General features: G+C 36.8%; 1 protein-coding gene across 1 annotated transcript in view; it reads right to left on the bottom strand.

The window, feature by feature from the left end:
* Positions 1-6,661, bottom strand: part of U2SURP (U2 snRNP-associated SURP domain containing) — a 38,792-nt gene extending 32,131 nt beyond the window's left edge. Inside the window, exons 1-4 of the mRNA XM_009325096.1 lie at positions 6,521-6,661; positions 3,396-3,494; positions 2,167-2,281; positions 1,634-1,767 (exon numbers count right to left, since the gene is read on the bottom strand). Of these exons, the coding sequence (XP_009323371.1) occupies positions 1,634-1,767; positions 2,167-2,281; positions 3,396-3,488 (342 nt within the window). The 5' untranslated portion in view covers positions 3,489-3,494; positions 6,521-6,661. The remainder of the gene's footprint in view (positions 1-1,633; positions 1,768-2,166; positions 2,282-3,395; positions 3,495-6,520) is intronic.
* Between the last annotated feature and the right edge of the window lie 7,317 nt (positions 6,662-13,978).

The following is a 13,978-nucleotide window of genomic DNA, read 5'->3' as shown; positions in this document are numbered from 1 at the left end:
ATCTATTTTGTCAGTTTGTTCCATTTAGAAACTTAGAAGCTGACTACACCCCTAGCAAACCGTCATGCTCTAACTAAATTGATATATGTGTGTACGTATATATGTAAATTATTTTACATTTTTTTTTTCAATTATTTTATCCACAGACAAACATTCTATGTGAAAAGAATTTCCTTCTCTTGCTTCCTTTCGGATATAATACAGGTCTGAAGAAACAGTTACTCTAAATAGTTCAAGATCCTCAGAAAAGCACTCTTGAATGACAACGAATATGGATATTGTAATTTATTTTATTTACTGTAATATATGTACCTTAACTAACTCATGTGAACTCTTATCTTCAACAACATTGCTTTTATATAACCAAATTTAAATGAAAACGTTTCCAATAGGCAGACATACAAAATATTTATTGTGTTACACACTACAGCTTTGGAAAAACTGGACTTCCTACTCACCCCAGGCAAAGTTGTTTGTTTGTTTTTGTTTTTGGGGAGGGTCTGCCAAATAAATAAAATCATTTTTACCTCATTATCTTCAATCACCATTGGACAGGGCAAGTGAGTAAATTGATTGCATTACTTGATAAGTATTTATGACAAATTTGAAAAACAATAATATTCTTACAGTACAAACACTTGCATACGACAGAACAGAGCTCAGCATAATAAAAAAATGCTACAATTTATTTCTGTAACTGTAGAGCTTTACATACAATGAAAATCAAAACTGCCATCCATTATCACCCCACTAGCCTAAATTTGAGTTTTGTTTAAAGCTGGAGTGAGGCTAGGATGGGATTACCCACAATTATCACATTACATCTCATTTCCCACCCTAACAGGCAGTATCATATGTTTCACTTAAGCTTAAAAATTGTATTGAGCTCTATTAAAGACTTTTTAAAGACATCCAAGACATTAATTACACATTACACATATACAGCAGTAACAGTAATCCTATGTAACTATCACTTGACTTGAAGACTAAGTTTGTTCATAATATTTCCATTACTCTTTATGATTAAATCTCAGTTTAACAAAAAAAACCCGTATCAAACCATGCAGAAGTCAAAATAAATTAAATAAAAACAAGGCGTTCAGCTTCAAAAATGTGCAAGTTCTACAACTTATTTGGTACAACTCAAAGAGCTAAAGGGACTTCTCAAACATCACCACGAAAAAAAAATTCAAAAAACCTCACCAAGAAAAACTTGGATCAATGCAAAGGTCAATTTTTTTTTTTAAGTTATAAAAACCTAAAAACAGATGGCAGCAAGAAGAATTGCTTCTAAAAGTTCACAAATTCTCAGGATTGGAGATACTGTTGCTTTGCAACAGTCACTAAATCTGTATTCATGAGAAGTCTGTCTCAATTAGCAGGAACACAGTAAAAACATACAGCAGCCAAATCAAAGTGCAGTACTAGGTATATCATGCTGAATACAGGGCTACTGGACCTCTGCATTTCATCATCTTGTTATGTGCTATGGGATTAAGCAAATAAAAATTCCACCTTCTTTTAATACGTGATAAATGCAGATAAAACTACTCTGCAAGACGACACAGACCTTTTTCTAAGCACTTCTAAATACTTCTTAAGTATAGGGTTAATATTAAAATAAGAAACTTACAGGCTTTTTGGTTTCTATCATTAAGAGGGATGGAGGCTTCTCATTAGATGGCTGGCTTGGTTGATTTTTTTGATCTGAAAATCGTGATGAAGGCTTATAGATTTTACCCCGTTTTTCATCTGTTTCATGCTCCTCTGAAATTAAAGGCAAATTAAAACCAAATTGTATTAACTAATGCTGCATAATACCGTTCATTAGAATGTTGTTCTTCTTTAGTCTTGTTCATTCAATTCAATATATTATTTCATTAACAAAAAGTGATAATACAAACTTTCCGTAATTTAACATCTTTTAATATGACAAAAAAGAACAAAGATTAGGTATTTTAAAACAAAGCATTTTTTCCTCTGAAGTTTGAAAGACAAATCATGCCACTACCTAGTGAGTCAAAGCATAAAGTAGATTTTAGCATCAAGTTTCATTTGCTGCTTCTAATGTAACATATTACTTTTAAAATGCAATTCAAAGCCAATCTTCATCTTTACTCAAAGTCAAATGATTCCCCCCCCCCAAAAAAAAAAGATTAGTTATACCTTTAGATGCATTAACGATTCCTCCTCTTACAAACGTTTTCACTTTATTACCATCACTTCCTTCAAAGGCAGCAAGGAATTCTTCATAAATTTCTGCAGCAGCCTTCTCGTCCTCCTACATAGCAAATGTTAATCTATTTACTATCATCACAGAACAACCTTCACTAGACAGCTATTCTTAAATTAGCTATGTGACATTCCTTTTTATGTGCTAGAGTTCATGCTACAAACTGCATTAAATGAGTTTCAATTTTAGACAGAATTCAAATTTCTGAGAAATGTGGGAAGAACCAGCACATAATATGTAAAGCAAGTAAGGCCTGTATGCTCAAATATGACTGTTCACTTACAAGAGTTTACATGGCAATTTATCATTCAAAAGATGCCAAACAGAAAAGATCATATGAAAGACCAGCGTTATGAGACCGGAGCTTTGTTGACCTAAGCATCAGGGAACAGTACGTATTCCATCTTACCCATTACGATCAACACATGTGACTGAAGGAGATGAACAACAGGATCACCTTTATGTACTTCCCAAAGAAGTTAACTCAATGACTTTATTGAGTGAGATACTAAATTTAGCACTACCACGTTTCTTTAGGCTAGACTTTCCAACAGCCTAGCAGGAGATATCGCACTGACATACAGTAAGAGTTGTGTGTGTCAAGTTCAAAGCCCAAAATTTTCAAAACTTCCACCTTACCAACTACAAGCTACGTACTCCCTAAAATTTGGACGCTCCTGAGCATCCTAAAATTCAGTATCAAATTTTAACGTTTTTATCAATTCCAAAGGAAGTCATTAGACAAAAATATGTTTTACAGAATAACAAGGATGTGTATTGAAACAATTTCAGAGACAACAGGTACTCTTTCTAATTACTGAAATCCAATGATAGAGAGCAAACAAAGAACAGAAAATAACCTAACGTGATGGCTGTCTTCATTTTGAGCAATACAACAATCCATTGATTGTTGTAATTCAGTATTTCAGGAAGCCAGAGAACTTGATTGCTCACACAGAAGGAAAGAGAAGCAAGCCTGCCTCTCTATCTTAATGCCACGGATGCCAAGAACAAATTAAACACGTAAAATACAATTCACTTTCTTTCTTAGAAAGATACAGTTACCAAAATAGAGAAATTTGGTGGTAAAGCTGGCTGTAATCTAAAAGCAAACTTATTTCAGCTCTGCATACAAAGTAAAATTTTCATTGTATACCGTTACCTTCTTTTTTAATTCTTCTTGCTCCTTCTTGCTCAGAGTCCGTTTGGCAGCACTCATTTTGCCAATACTGAATGCTTTAAGTTTGCTTTCCATTAGAGGCTGCAAAAGCAGTAAGAAAACAAACATTAAACTGTTTACAAACCGATTAAAATAATGTTAGTCTTTATGGTGGCCTAGACCAGAAACTTTCTACCTGAAGTGACTTAACCTAAACAAAACAAAACAAACGCTTCCTGTACTTCTCTCTGAACTTGCCATCACCTAATACAACCACAAAAATTAAATCTATGTTTTTTTAAAAACAAATCATCCTTGGTTTAATGAGAAAGCTTTTAATACACCATTCAAACACAGCTGAAATCTGAAGAGTACTTGCTGAAAGAGCTTGGAGACCTTATCACTACGCAACACAGTTTCTAAACCTTTGGCAATACATGCTTTGCACTACAGCTCCTTTTTGATCGTTGCAATTTCCAGGAAAAAAAAAAACCAACAACAAAGAAAAGTTCTAAAAGCTTTTCTGCCTATTTTGGCCAGAAGAATGTTTGTGCAAGGTTGAACAGGTGTAACTGAAGAACAAAATGGGTGCTAAATTTCAGTTGTAATACGTTAAGTGTTATATTTAGGGTTATTAATAAGGTTAAGTGTAGTATTTTTGCTTGAAGAAGAAAATGCATTCTTGAGGGTTTCAGCTACTAGTTAAATAAAACAAAAGACCTCACATTTAGCTCCTAGATTCTTTCTATTTTAGGTAATTTAACCTCCATTAACCTCCATTCCTCCCTTCTTGAAACCCTGATGAAGGAAGGACTCCACATAACAGTCATTTCTGGAGAATATGAAATTAGAATTCTTAAGATTCTATTTAGGTAGTTAACAAGACACTAAAACATTGAGAGAGGAAAGAGAACAGCATGAAGATTACGTTCAAAAGACACGGGCAATGGGAAGGAAAGGATAGAAAAAATAGGAAACCTCTCTGGAAACTCCTAGCTTAACACAGTAATTCATAAAGAATCAGCACAACAAGAAAAAAGCCCCAGAAGAGGAAAAAATAAGCTATTTAGCCTTTATCTTAAAAATATTTCCGATGCTCTTACACAGTGATGCTTAAAACTACCACTTTTGCAATGACAGTTTTTAAAAAAAAAAAAGCTCAATCTAATAAAACATCAAGACAAATAAGAGGAACAACTTAACTATCATATTATCAATCAACAATCAAGAACAACTTAACTGTCTTATTATTAAAAAAAAATCAGATGCCAACTGCAAGAAGAGTTTCCTCTAGGAATAATTTTCTTTGTAAAGAGTTTTATTTCTGGTATTAGCTTCCTATTCAGAATTTTTTACATATGAAAAAGCACTGTGAAAAACAACTGTTTGAAATACCTTCAGTTTATAATCCTTGTTTAATATCACAAACACCTCTTAGATCTGTGCCAAGCGTATGACCAAAATAGCTCATATTTCTTTGAAAAATGTTCCCTACTTCATCATTAAAAGGAAAATTATCAGTTACAACTTAACGCAGCATTGTCTGTGGAGTTATCTGGTTTATAACACTATGTTTGTCAACATGAGCTGCTGTGACAGGTTTATCAGGAGCTTTTCATGCATCTGTGTGTTTTTAAAGTTAATAAATTCCAGTTTTCTTGTCTGAAAGACAGCTTGTATTTCAGTGTGACAAACAATATACAACCTTGGCAAAATGTGGGCATATTGCTATAGCACAGCAATGCAGACAAAACAAATACCACACTCCTACCCAAGGCTTATCCTGTCATCAGGAAATAATCTCTCACAGTAATGTTACAGGATACCTGCGGATCAGCCACATGCATATATGTTCTAGTGACATAATGGAAGCAGCTGTAAGATAACAAGAGTTCTGGCACCAAGATCTCCTCAGTTTAGAAAGGGTCTCGGGGGAAAAAAAAACCCAAAACAAAAAAAACCCCACACACCTTCAAAGTGGCTGGAGCAATATAAAGTCAATAGGACTGAACTGATTTGTGCCTGCTAGTAATACTCCAGTAGGCAATTATAACAATATTCCAGTGGGCAATTATTATTAACTATATGCAGCTTCACAGAATTCCTAACAGAGCTATACAAAACTTGAAGGCCTTCCTCTTTCAAAAAATGGAAAATAATACAGTGAAAAGGGTAAAGCAAATGGTGGAAGCAAATTGAAAACTTCTAGCTGAGTAATCAAATCACCGTATGAAAGCAAACTTCCATTAAACACAACGCTGCATTGACTATAAGAAGGCAAAGTACTTAAGTCCCAGTTCCATCAACAACACAAAATATTCAAAAGAGATTTAAGAGTAATTTTCCAAATTGTAGCAAGTAAAGCAAATCAATAAAAGGACCTACTTCTTTATGAAAAGTTTCTGCTATCACAACTTTATAAATATTATCTTACAAGCAATTTAACAGCTGGTAATTGACATTTTATATACAAATTCAAATTGAAATCTTGAAGAAAATCCAAACCACAGAATGAATTGTCTGGTTTTAACGCTCTGTTTGGCCCTTGCTGCCTGTTTTCATTTTAGCTCAGAAATAGGTAGGCCTTTAAGCAACGTACCAACCACAGGACCAGGCGAAGGTCTCTTCAGTGGTGGTGGTGGGGGAAGAGTAGGTAATTATTCTTATCTTTTGCTTTAAATATATTCTATTAGAAAGAAAAATAAAGGATTAAATTAGGGCCACACTATGTCATTTTTGAGAAGCCAATTGTATACAAAAAGACATTATAATATACAGCGACTCTTACTATTAACCACCTTGTATTTTGAACTATTCCTCAGTATAAGAGATAAACATATACAGAGTCCGCACAGCTTCTTCCTGTTCAAGTATCTGTTATGAATGCAATACCATGCAGCAGAGCTTCCTACACTAGTGGTTGTTTGAAAGTTTCAAGGAATATTTTTAAGCATGAAAATCAATGGTTCATTTACAAATACCTACAGATTAGATACCCAATGCACCAGAGTCTGCCTGCAGCAAGTAGTTTTTAGAAAACAGGCCTATTTTAAGTTTGTGGGTTTGGTTGGATTTTTTTGTTTGAGTGGGTTTTGGGTTTTTTTTTTTTTTAAATAGTTTGGACTTACATGTGTATCAGCAGATCCAGTGGTGTGTACTGCATCTGGCGCTCTGACCTGAAGAGAGAATGAAAAGGAGGTGAGGCACAGAAAAAGAAACAACCTCCATTTTTTATATTCAGTTCTTCGAATGTGATTTTCATTTCAGCTTCAACGTCCAAATACACAAGAATAAAGATACATGTACTGTATTTTAATGATATATCTGAACAGGGTCACAGCGTGAACAATGTCAACATAAGGCAAATAAGGGATTAAAGACAGACTGTTCTTGCTACCATAAAAACATTTAAATTTCCACAGCTGGATTTTATAAACATGCCACTAACACCACTGTAAGGACAAAAAAAAAATAAGTTTGTTACACTGAATCTGCAAGAGTTGTCATTAAAAGCTGTTAAAGATTACATAAAGCACTTGATTATATTTGCCTTACTATAAAATCATTTCCAAAACTGTTCTTAGTGTCTTGCGCATAGATGGAAGCTGGTCACCTCAAGAACACTAATTTAAGTCCAATGTGTATGTACTAATTAACATTATTACTTTAAACTGTAACAGAACTTTAACACGTAAACCAGCGTATATACAAAATTTGCATGGGCTTTTTTTAAAACCAGGTTTTAAAATGAGTTTAAGTGATGGAGAACACTCCAACAAACAGGACTGAACACATTTTTAAATTATGTAATGCCCAAGTTCCAGAAAACCTCACTGACATAACATCCACTATTAAGACATAACTGCCTGATGCACAATTCATATCTAAATTGAAATTTAAGTCAAATAAAACATTTCCATTAGCTGAAATCTGTTTATTAGTTACAGAACATTAGCACTTCTCCTTATCACCAGGAATTTATAGTTTCTACCAGAAATAGTAATATACAGTGCTCATCTCCAGTCTTCCAAAACAGACAAGCACCAAATGCTACTCTAGAAGATAATTTACTAGACCTCGTTTTCATTTTACATCATGTTTTTTCATCAATTAAGATAGAGACATTTATGTTTGGACAAGTATACTCCTATGTTTTACAGTCAAATCAATTTAGGAAAAACGGTAGACAGCACTTCAAGAACCAGAACTAAGTCCACAAAGGTAAAGAGAGACACAAAGATACAACCCTTAAAAGGCAGAAACAAAAGGCTCCTAAGAATATATGTTTGGGGTTTTTTTAAGAAAGGGAAAGGGGGAAAAACAAACAAAAAACCCGATTATGTCGTACTCTCAAAGACCTCCCAAATCCACTTACCTGCAACACTATACATTACTCACAAGGCACATCTTTGCACGGAAGTTAATAAAAAGTTTAGTTCACGTGTACCAGTAGCAGTTCATTAAAATACACGTGGAAGCACATATCACAAGCATCTTTTACTAATACTGCTTCCTGCAAATTTTTCGTCTGTATTTGGTGCTGGATTTTTTTGTGATTCACAACTGCCTATGGCACTCAAATCAGTAATCTGTTATCCACAGTTCTACATACTGCAAAAATGTAGCTTAAGGAAACCTGTCCTCCCCAAGACAGTTTATGAATGTATAGCACAACATCACACAGATAAAAGAAAGACACTGTGCAAAAGAATTTCAGAGCTTGGAAATGGCATTCTTCCTGCTGCCAGCTGCCACCCTGCGGCAACCAACACATCAGTTACAATTCCACCCTTAAAAAAAAAAATTTCAGACCTGCAGTTAAAAAGATAAATCTCAAAGGTGGACTGATACAATGCCGTCTGCCTTAGTGTACTGACAGAGTTGAGACCTAGCACTGCTTGGGAGGAGGAGGTTGTTTGGTAACAGCAGAATGAAATGACCGTTTTTCAGTTCTCCACATCTGTGTCATTTACAGAAGTTTTGGAAAGCGACACCTTCCAACAGGGATGAGTGCTGAAGCTGCTTACAGGGAGGACAACAAACAAGGCATCACACATCAGTAATGAACAGTACCAGCGCTCAGTACAATGACACTTAAGACACAATATTCTGAGGAAGAACATAAAAGAAAGAAGTATCAGACCCCAAATCTGTTTCTCCAGCAACAGAGCAGATGATACTGCTCAGAAAGGCTTTCAATGCGTGGTAGCACACAGAGATTCTGTAGGCTAACAGTGGAAAAGTAGGCCAATGATTAAAAAAGTCTGGAAGTCACTGAGCTAGAAGTACAGCGGTGCTCCCCAACCCACCAACAGGGACCACGGCACTGTGGAGCAAGCCACCCCGAACGTTAGCCGAGCAACAGAATTTCTACTAAGGTGCACTCTGAAAACTTCTAAAAGCAGTTTTAGCTTTTAGACCAACTTTATCCCACAGCAACTAGCAGCTTTGCAGAGCCACATTATTCTCCTCCTTAAACAGTTCTTATTTTTAAGGTCTTATCTTCCCTTCTATAGGTTTAGTTCATACCTTTCGTACTGCTTCTGACCATCCAAGCAACTGTACCCGCAAAGCACAAGACGAAATGATTCTTGACAAAATTACGCATTGCTATCTGCCAGTTTCTAAGTAGCAGTTATTAAAAAAACTACTTCTCACAGCACTGCACTTTGCATCTATCTGTACTGCCCTGACAAAAGGGGAGACTTTGTTTCCCTAGGAGTTACAGCAGCTGAGCTGATTCAGCGGAATCACAGTGTCTTTCTAACATTCAGAGAGGAACATTTCAGAAGATGTTGCCCACCTGCGTTGAAACCTGGAACAGGATTATATTTTCTTCTTCTCATCATGTTAAGTAGCTCAACTGAACTAACCGTTGAAAGAAACACACCCAAAGCTCTGTCCTGTACCTGATGATGTTTGAGATGTGAGGATAGCTCCTTCATGTCCAAAACACTGACAGAAAAAAAATGCACTGAGTCCTTTTACTCCCAATTCACTGCCTCTACCACTCTGCATGAAGCCTAACCCAGACTATTTTCCAGCTGGATCACTTTCACTGCACAGGTCCCTCAAAGAATTGTGCCAGCATAACCGAAGTAGCAATGCAGGCTGCTGAAATGACATTCCAGTGAAATATGGCCCTGTCAAACCACAGTCTTGGAAGTCAGGTTGCTCAAAGCTCCGTTACTGAGTCTAGTCAAGTTTACTCAACCTTCAAAAGAAAAAATAATTTAAAAAAAATTCTTCACAGGACCATACAAATGAGATTTATGACAAATTCCTATCAGAAAGCCAAAGCAGAGAGCCCTCTCTCAGATTCTGATGTTTAAATTTTCTTCCAGCTTCATGGCAGCTTCCAAAGAAAACAGAGGAGAGACGACTGCTCTCCCAAATCTTCCTTCCTGTCAGCAGTGCAGGTGCCCGCAAATCCAGCTCTTCATAGTTTCCCAAATTTCACGATCTCTGTGTAAAACTGGCATGATCATGTTATTTCACAAATATTTAAAATATGCTGTATAACATAGACAAACTTTTTTTTTTAATTAATACTGATGCCATTTAGTAAAACAACAAAGAGCAACAAAAGCACAACAGCTGCCAATAAAACCCAGGAGACAATCCATGGCCTTCCAAATGCTGAATGTTATTTTTACAACTGTAATAGCTACAACTTAAACATAAATAAAAGCCCTGCCCTTGCAAAAACTAACAGCTTCAGGGTAAAGTGTTGACAAGAAACTCTGGTGTAAGACACTCTCGCCCTGTTTCAACACCTTCCATTGATTCTGCCCCCATACTGGGCAGCTGGTCACACTGAACTACATCACTTTTCCCGATCTAACTGATCACCTGAGAAAAAGAGAGTTGGGGAGGTTCAGCCAAACCAGTTTCCAATTCATAGCAGGCTCACACACCCGCCCCAAAATCATGCCAAATCAACTAAAGAGGACAATGTTTGGGAGGGGAAAAGTAGCTAAGGCTGGGACTACTTAGTGTCAGCACTGATACCAAGGAAAAGCAAATGGAATCACAGCTTAATTTAAGATGTTAAAATCCAGAACAGGCGGGGAGGTTTCCAGCCCAACTTGTCTTTTTTATTCCTCCTTTCTCAATCAAACTATCTAGAAAACAAATGCTTGCAAACACCTGCAAATTATTTTACAGCTAATCTATTCACTCTTTACATTTACTGGAATATTGCATATTAATATTATTCACTATTTAAATAGACATGCAGACACAAACGTAAATGGAAAATGGTTTTCTCCAAAGTACTTGCAAGGAATGCTATTCCATTATAACCTTAAACTCAGATGAACGAGAGCTGCCAACATTTAACTTCCTACTGCTAGAGAGGAAATGAGAAGGACAAAGGACACCTCCTTTTACGTTTCCATCAACAGAGGAACGCACTTATGCCTCTCCTGCTCCTGGTCACCAGTTGAACAACAATACAAGGAAAGTTAAAGATCATGAGTTTCACCATCCTGCAGAATGCTACATCTAACTGGAATTCACCACATGTACAGATTTTGCATTGCCGCTCTCCATACGTTTTAACTTACCAAGGAAAGCTGTCCATTCACAAGCAAGTAATCACTGTTCTTCAACGTTTAACTAACACATAACTTACTCAAAACCCTGAGAAATGCGTTTAAGATTAAGGAATGTTGTTAAAACATTTTTTAGAATGAAAAAGGGAAACCTACAGCTTGGTCTAAGTGGATAATCTCTTCTGTCACATAGTACCCAATTTGTACAGTATTATATGTAAGAGCAGTGGACATACAGTCACTATTCTCAGAAGATAAAATAAGAAAATGGCAGAGTCATTGAGCAGCTAATATTTCATTACATCAAGATAATAACTGAACATAATCGGTATCTGCCATTTCAGAATCATATCCTACACTGACCTCCTCTGCACTCTTGGGCAATCTCTACTTTCTCTTCCTTCATTTTGTCCTTCTTTCCCATTTAGATTTCTGGAAATCTCAAGCACATATCTTGCTATCCTAAACTCAAAGTGACAAAGGAATAGATGATGCTTTTGCAACACATTTCACATCAGAGACTCTCAAACTTACTTAGAAGCTGACAGTATCATAAAAAGCAGCTACCACCACAGCGACACAGGCAATGGGTGCTCCTGGACCTGTACCATCTCCAGCAATGGTTTTCAAATAGTGAATCAAACAGATAATGCCTGACTGAAATAAGCTTGATTTTACACTATAAAACAAAATAACTGGCTAGACATTCAAAATCAGTACTTGGACACTAAGACCGAAGAACAAACACTACCCATTCTGAAGGGGAGAAACCGTATCTTACTGTAAATGTTAAAACCTTCAACTGCTAGGCCACAGCTCTTCACAGTACACAGAAAATAAAATGTCACTGCATCTTCCCAGGAGGTAGGCTGGAAGCCAGCAAAGACACATCTTGGAATTGCCACTGAAACATATCCTATGGAGTCTACAAGACATATTTGTTTTGCAAGTACAATTATTCTTACAACTTGCAAATATGACGCACCAAAAGAAACGGAGCCTAAAACTTCAATTTCAATATGTAAGTAAATGAATCTTAAAATTATTAAAAAAGCCCATCAAAATCCTTGATAAATAATTATTTTAAGAAATTGAGCAAAATGGTTATTTGCTTAGATTGTTAAACCATAAAGATCTTCATACAGGCTCAACTAAAAATACACATTTTTATCCTTGTGTGAATAAATGAATTACAAAAAAAAAAAGATTACTACTAATTTCAGTACCATTATGTCATACTTCTTTCTGCAGACATCTGAAAAGTACCTCTATGGATATACATATCACAAGCATTCATGAAATGACAAAAAAAAAAAAAAAGACATGACATACACCCCGCCCCTCCAAAGAAAGTTGAGGTTGAAGGAAATAAATGCCAAGAGCTAGGCACGTCTTATTTTATTTCACTTTTCAACAAAAACATTCTCATGGATCCAGGTATGTACTATCACTATTTTCTTTGGCACACAAAATAATATTGACAATGTAAAACAAGTAAGATCTAGAATGTAAAGCATGGGAAAAAAGACTACTGGAAACACAGCATATACGTCTAGAGTAATGGGAAATTGAGGGGTGAGGAGGAACTGCGTGAAGATGGCAAGATACAGGACCTCCTCAACAGACTAACGCACATGCTTGACTTCACATTCTCTAGTAGTCCCACTGACTTCAGTGGGACGGATGACTTAGTATGACGAGGTAAGCGTCTGCACATACCTCTGCAGAACTGAGATCTAGGACAGAAAACAATTCTTGTAAGTTAATTACTATTGTATATTAAAAAAAGAATATCATCAGCACAGAAATAGTAAACGACAAAAGAAAAAAGTCTACGATGTAACTGTGAAAAGAAAGGGATCACATCTGGGGTGGTTTTGTGTACCATGTTATCGGTTGCAGTAATCAATAATTAAATTATTATTCTATGTCTAATTATACTCAAAATCCCAAAATGTCTTATTCCCTGGAAGCCATTCTCCATAAATTAAGACCTACTTTACCACTAAAGTTTTCTGTCCAGTTCATACTTGCAGTTCCAAGCCAAAGGCAAGATCCAAAAAAAAAAAAAAATGTTTCCTGGCAATATTTGGAATAGATCATAAAAGGGAAACAAAAATAAATCTCTCCTACTCCAATAACACCAACTGGGTAAACATGCAAAGGCTCTCGGTAACTACATTTCAGCTAGTTTCCTAGCAGCAAAAAAAAATAATAAAAAAAAAAATCCTGTTTTAGCTGAATACAAATATGGGTAAAAATTATTAATCTATATAGCACTGGAAATTCCTGAGCCAAAATGTGGCTTCTCCCTTGACTAATTTACACACTCACACAAAAAAACCCAAACAAACACCACACCAAAAAAACCCACAAAAAAAAAAAAACACATCAAAACCTGGAAAATTTATATAGTTCTGGCCTAAAACCTCCAACGAAGCTGAGTGAAAGGGAGTGTCACTAATAGCTAATCCTCAAACCATCAGCTGCCAGTGAGTCCCCCAAAACATATCTTACCCTCTACTCTCTTGGCAGGAGGGGATGCTTAGAGAGCAGGCAGCTCTCCGCTGTTATTACCCGCAGCCAGCCAGGCGCTGGCTTCAGCGCACGTCTCTGGACGAGTTTGCCAGAACTCCTGCACTACCTGGACTTCTGGTCTGCAAATCCAACAAACAACAATTGCAGGAAGTAGAGCGGGTTCAGCGAAGGGAGCGGGGGCCGCCACGGTCATTTTGTGGAATCCGTAACTTCGTCGCAAGTCAAGAGAAGAGACTGGATCTCAAATTATCGTTTTCTTTCACCCTCGCAAGTTGGAAACTAACCCCACGCGGGCTTCAGCCCGCGAGGGGGATCAGGACTCCCAGCACGAGCGAAATTAAACCCGTATCCGGGTAAAACCCGGGCATTAACTAACCGCCCGCACCCGAAACGGGGGATGCGCCGGTTAGGACAGGACGACCCGCGCCTGCGGGCACAGCGCGCTCCGCCGGGCCCCCCGCTCCCCCGCCCCCGCATCCCTCCGCCGGGGGC

The sequence above is a fragment of the Pygoscelis adeliae genome, unplaced genomic scaffold, assembly GCF_000699105.1.
Source record: "Pygoscelis adeliae isolate BGI_AS28 unplaced genomic scaffold, ASM69910v1 Scaffold155, whole genome shotgun sequence".
Lineage (NCBI taxonomy): Eukaryota > Metazoa > Chordata > Aves > Sphenisciformes > Spheniscidae > Pygoscelis > Pygoscelis adeliae.
The sequence above is the reverse complement of the archived record's forward strand: the minus strand, read 5'-3'. Positions and strand labels throughout refer to the sequence as shown.